The sequence below is a fragment of the Mesocricetus auratus genome, unplaced genomic scaffold (genome assembly GCF_017639785.1).
Source record: "Mesocricetus auratus isolate SY011 unplaced genomic scaffold, BCM_Maur_2.0 Super-Scaffold_100004, whole genome shotgun sequence".
Classification (NCBI taxonomy): Eukaryota; Metazoa; Chordata; class Mammalia; order Rodentia; family Cricetidae; genus Mesocricetus; species Mesocricetus auratus.
In genome coordinates this window covers 38,973,776-38,979,775 of record NW_024429189.1, presented here as the reverse complement: position 1 = coordinate 38,979,775, position 6,000 = coordinate 38,973,776, and the positions used below count along the sequence as shown (strand labels likewise).

The 6,000-nt window shown below is 42.3% G+C and overlaps 1 protein-coding gene across 1 annotated transcript in view; it reads right to left on the bottom strand.

The window, feature by feature from the left end:
- Nucleotides 1–558: 558 nt before the first annotated feature.
- The window catches only part of Myo3b (myosin IIIB), a 314,924-nt gene continuing 309,482 nt past the window's right edge, over nt 559–6,000 (bottom strand). Inside the window, exons 31-33 of the mRNA XM_005065170.4 lie at nt 2,252–2,358; nt 1,832–1,878; nt 559–1,281 (exon numbers count right to left, since the gene is read on the bottom strand). Coding sequence (XP_005065227.1) covers nt 1,143–1,281; nt 1,832–1,878; nt 2,252–2,358 — 293 coding nt within the window. The 3' untranslated portion in view covers nt 559–1,142. The remainder of the gene's footprint in view (nt 1,282–1,831; nt 1,879–2,251; nt 2,359–6,000) is intronic.

The window sequence follows — 6,000 nt, the reverse complement described above, 5'->3', positions numbered from 1 at the left end:
CTTAGAGAATGGTGGAACTCATTAGAAGAACTAGAAATAATTTTTGTTTCTATGAGATAGTCTGTATATGTTGCCCAAGCTGGCCTTGACCTGACATCCTCATGTCTCAGCCTCTCAAGGTGCTGAGATTATAGGTGTGTAACACCACATCTGGTTAGAATCAGAAATGATACTTTAAATGATTGCTTCCTATGGGGAGGTATGAGATCTCCAGCACAACTTTTCTGGATTACTGATTTTGCTTTTTTTTAACCATATGGTTATTATTTTGATGAACATGAAATTCCAGGTTATAATATGCTATTATCTACTTGATGGAAGCATCACACCTGAGTTCATGGCATTATGAACAGCCCAAGAGAAAAGTCTATAGTATACCTTACCCATGCTATAGTTGACACCAACTGCTGCCTGGAGTTACAGCTGTATCACTAAGTATTACAGAGCCTCTGAATTAGAGGTTAGTGACTCTCTTTTTTAACCTTTATTTGTAGACACACTTTTGTGAGAGGGAAGCAAGGCAGACTTACAATTACATTGTATGTGGACACACAGGAAGTTACAAACATTTTTTATTCAATAATTTGAAAAACAGTTACATCCAAGTAGATTAATCAGTGATAAAAGTGGAATTCCCCAAGGCACTCAAAGAAAATCTGTATATTCTAGGCTCGTCTTTCTCATCTCTTCATCTTTCTTGCTCTCAGGGATTAAAGCCCTGCACACGCTAGGCAAATACTCTATCACAGGATCACCCTAAGCATTATTTCTTAAGCAACTAAGTTAGCTTTGTTTTGTCTGCTCTATTCTCAAACCATACAACATTACCTTTTTAAATGAAGATCTAGAAAAACCCCAAGACATATCTTTAAAAAAAAAAACACAACGTAGCAACTAAAACTGCCTGTAGCTATTTCTTGTGCTGTTATAACTTCTGAGCTCTACACATTTCTGTTGTGGAACCCTATCCTCTGGGCATGGTGTAGTCATTACTGTCTTGGATTCAGGGCAAGACAGCACTCACTAATGTTGAGGCACAGTCTGTATCCAAAGAAGCTGACCTCATGACAGTGCTTCTTATTAGGTGATCAGTTACAACGATTGCTTCTGCCTGGGACACATTTGGGCCTGGGAAACACAACTCAGTGTTGAGCAACAGAGTCTCCTCTGGGTGACGAGGAAAAAAAGAAAGGGTGGGCTGAGTCGTTTTCTTCAGGGGCACAGGCCGCAGGAGAGAGGCATTTGTAATATTGGTCTTCCCCATCCAGCACTTTAATTTGTCTGCAAGAGAGAAAAGAGGATTTTCAACAGGAAATATCAGACATGATCATCCCTGTGGGACCTAAAGTTGTAGGGGTAGGAGTGTGGGGGTTGCAACAGGGTAACACCTTGATAAAGAAGATTTTCACTTTTCTGGCCCTTGGTAAGTAGTTCCTAGAAGTTGTGGTCATAGTGTAACTTGAGTTTTATATAATCATGTGGTCTGTCCTCTAGCAACAGTTCTGCTCCTGACCTCCCTCAATTCAGAACACTGCCAATCATCAACTCCCCTTCTGGTCTACACTGTGATACTGACGAACCAAAGGGCCAGGTACTCCTCATTATAAAGTGTTAAGTTTGTCTTAGGTGACAAATTCAACTCTTCTGGGCAGAACAGATTCAAGCTTTGTGCACTCGCTACTGTGAAAAAGAATTGTTTTTGCCAATAACGGTGGCAATATCCGGGTGGAGTATTTTTAGAAGGCTCCCTGGAAAGTTTGGCCTTTTCTGTGATATCACAAAGGACCCCTTCTGTTTACAGTTGCTGGAAACTAAGAAGACAGATATTTACCCAAGTTTTCTTGGCTTCCTCTGGCTCCCTTGATATTCTAGAGTTCCCTGTGGATAGGGCCAAGAACACACAGTCAAAGCAAAGCACCAAGTCGTTAATTTTTAATTCAAAGTGATTTTGTGTTGAATGCAAGCAGATGCTGATAATATCAGAAGTCACAGCATAATTTTTTTGATCAAAGGGCTCAAGTGAGCCTGATGAAGCATGCATCTTGCTCGTCTTTGATAAACCACATCAATTATTCACCGTGAAGGCAGACATCCTGACATGAAAGCAACAGATAAAGAGCCTAAGCACATGTTCACGAGGAGAGCAGAGAGAGTGGGGGTGGGGTTGGAGGGGCTGGAACAGGTATTAATAACAGAATTATTAACTGGAAACAAAGCCGGTAAGACGGCTTTACGGCCACTTTGAACTCACGTTTAACTGGTTATAGTACATGGTGTCCTCAGGGCTACTCAACATTTTGGGCTGCTGACACCGTCTTCGAGGTGCTCGCTGCTTCTGGGAGGGCCCATCTTCTGAACCTGCAGACAAGGAAACTTCACTGCGAGCCTTGCTGGAAGATGGTTCTTCGTGTAAATGTACCGTTTTAATGAAGCTTTGCTATTTCTAGGAGAAATGTCATCTCTCTCTCTCTCTCTCTCTCTCTCTCTCTCTCTCTCTCTCTCTCTCTCTCTCTCTCTCTCTCTCTCTACACACACACACACACACACACACAGTATCATCAGTTGAAAGCAGGGTACTGGCATCCGTAACTTAGCTGCATATTTCCAACTTGAGTCATCAAGCCAGAGTGGCAGAAAGCAAATTGGTTTGTCCACACTACTGAGGTACAAGCTGGTTGGTGGTCAGCCTCTGCCTAGGAAAGTACCTGGAGCAGGATAAGTCCATTAGGGACAACAAAGCAATCTGGCATTGCTCGCACCACATCCTCTAGTGAGAGTTCAAAGACATCTGGAGCACACATACTCCCGGGGAGAGCAAATCTTTCAGTGGGATGCATTTTGGAGGAGCATGGCTTGAGTTAGTATTTAGTGAAGTGCTTTGAACCATGCCACTGCTCCATGTGGCCTCTGGAGGTGACATAAGGGAGGAGGAGAGAGACAACTGCTGGATTTCATGGGACAGACTCTCCTGGTCCATCTTGATTTCAAACCCTGGACCTAGAGTGCACTGGGGATTAAGAAACCACATGGCAGATGAAGCCACGATTAATTTCCCTTCTAAGCAAATGACTTTGTTGTTGTTGAATCTGTTGTCCTTTTGGTTGGATATCGAGGTTCAGTGGTTAAGAGTGTGTGGTACTGGGGCTGCAGAGATGGCTCAGTGGCGAAGAGCACTAACTACTCCCCCAAAGGACTTGGGTTTAGTGTAATTCCCAGCACCCACATGGCAGCTAGCAACTGTTTGTAACTCTAGCACCAGGGGATCAGACACACATGCAGGCAATACACAGTGCACATTAAAAAAAAAGTGTGTGTTACTCTTCAGAGGAACTGAGTTCAGTTCCCAGCACCTTTGTCAGAGGTGCAAACCACCCGTAACTCCAGCTCCAGTGCAACTGGATGCTTTGGATTTTGAGCCCTTGCACCCACAAACACACACACACACACACTCACACACACCTGCCAAAGGATTACTATCTTTGAATGTTACAGGACAACAAAGAAGATATCTCATGAACAAAGTGTTTATGATAAGCTAATTATTCACAAAAAAGAGTTGAGGGTGGTGGAGAGAGGGCTCAGTGATTAAGAAGACCCAGGTTCAATTCCCAGCACCCACATGGTGACATGTAATCTCTGTAACTTTAATTCCAGATGATCTGATGCCCAATTCTGGCCTCCAATGGCAACTTGTGCATATGGTGCACAGACACATACTTGCAGGCAAAACACCCCTATACACAAAATAAAAATAAGTAAGTCTTAAAAAAGAATTGGAGATTTGTGTTTAAAATCATATTTTAACCTCAATAGAAATTTCCACTTTAGGTGGAAATTATAGAGAAAAAAAGTATTTTACATTTTGTATGCTGTGTTCTAAAATCCAAGAACTGATTGATACTCAAAAACATTAAAATATACACATTCTTGGGTTGTCATATGATGGTTCTATTTAACTTAGGTAATATTTAAATTAGGCCAAACATATCTACCTTCTCAAATATTTAACATTTTTTATGAGGGAAAACATTCAAACTCCTTTCTTCTGACTCTGGAATGCACAGTAGATTGTTGTTGCAGCATATAGCCTGCCTACTGTGTGTCAGCACACTAGACTTTGTACTCCTGTTTCAACTGTATCCACTGACCAACTCTCCTCCCTTCCTCCTTCTGTCTTCCGGCCTTTGGCAGTCAGTATTCCACTCCTGTTTATCCCACAGGCAAATGACAGGTGTGGTCCTTGCCTTACTTTACTTCACACAGTCACACCTAGTTCTGTCCATGTTGTTCTAAACTACAGGGCTTCACTCTTGTTAGAGTTGAGTAGCATTCTGTTGTATATATATATATGAGTCACACTCACTTTAGTCATCAGCTGATGGACTCTGGTTATTTTCATGTCTTGGTAGTTATGGATAGTGTTTTAATGAACGTAGGAGAGCAGACTACCTCTTTGACACACTGACTTCATTCCCTTTGGATATATACCCTGTAGAAGAAGTGCTACATCATGTAGTGTTTTTTAATTTAAAAGTTTTAATAATTGCCAGGTGGTGGTGGTGCACATCTTTAATCCTAGCACTTGGGAGGCAGAGGCAGGCAGACGTTTGTGTGTTCCAGGTCAGCCTGGTCTAGAGAGCAAGTTCCAGGACAGCCAGAGCTGTTACACAGAGAAACCATGTCTCAAAAAAAATGTGGGTGTTTTGCCCCATGTCTGATCATCCTGTATGTGCCATGTTCCCACTGAGACCAGAAGAGGGCATTAGATTCCCTGGAACTTGAGTTACAGGTGGTTGTGTGCTGCCATGTGGGGTCTAGGAACTGAACTCAGGTCCTCTGGAAGAACAAATGGTCTTAACCACTGAGTAGTCTCTCCAGCTCTTTCCTGTGGATTCTTCTGGTAAATATCTATTTAGGTTCATCATTCCTTTTTACATGTATTTATTTGCTTGTTTGTATGCATGCATATGCTTGGGATTCTGCATGGATGCGGAGGCCACAATGGTTCTCTTTTCCACCATTTGGTTCTGGGATCAGTCTGATGTGGTCAGATTTAGTGGTAGGTGCCTGTGCTGATCAGTTGCATGTCAGCTTGACACAAGTGAGAGTCATTTGAGAAAATGATTTGCTGTAAGCAAGCCTGTAGTGCATTTTCTTGATTGATGTGGGAAGACACAGCCCACTGTGGGCAGAGTCACTCTTGGGCTGATGGTCCAACGTGCTATAAGAAAGAAGGCTTGCTGGGTGTGGTGGTGCACCCCTTTAGTCCCAGAATTTGATGGCGGGGGGCAGAGGCAGGCAGATCCCTGAGTTGGAAGTCAGCCTGGTCTACAAAGCAAGTTCCAGGACATCCAAGGCTACACAGAGAAACCCTGTCTTGAAAAATCAACACCCAAAATAAATACCTATATAAATAAATAAATAAATAAATAAATATTAAAACAAACAAAAGGAAACCTTGAGAAGCAAGGCAGTAAACATTACTCCTCCATGGTTTCTGCATCAGTTCCTGGCTGCAAGTTCCTGTCCTGCTTAAGTTCCTGCCTTCCCAGACTTCTTCAGTGATGGAGGGTAGTTGTGGAACAAAACCTTTCTTCCCCAGGTTGCTTTTGATACTGGTGTTCATCTCAGTAATAGAAACTCTAAATCTTTACCCGGTGAGCCGTCTTACTGGCCCTTAAAAGGGGGTGGGGCGGATCTGGAGAGCTGTTTCAATGATGAAGAGTACATACTGCTTGTCCAGAGGGTCCACAACACCTGCTACTCCAGCTCTACGGGATTTCAGACTTCTAGCCACGCTGGGCACCCTCATTCATGTGTACATATGTATATAAACACACAGGCATGATTTTAAAGATCTTGACATTTTAAACTTATTTCTTTGTTTTGTATATGCGCAGTAAGTTAAAAAAATCTTTTTTAAAAATTTTGCTAGTCAGCTTTTCACGTTCCTTATACTCTAGATATTAACCACTTACTAAATATGCAGTTTGAAAGTAT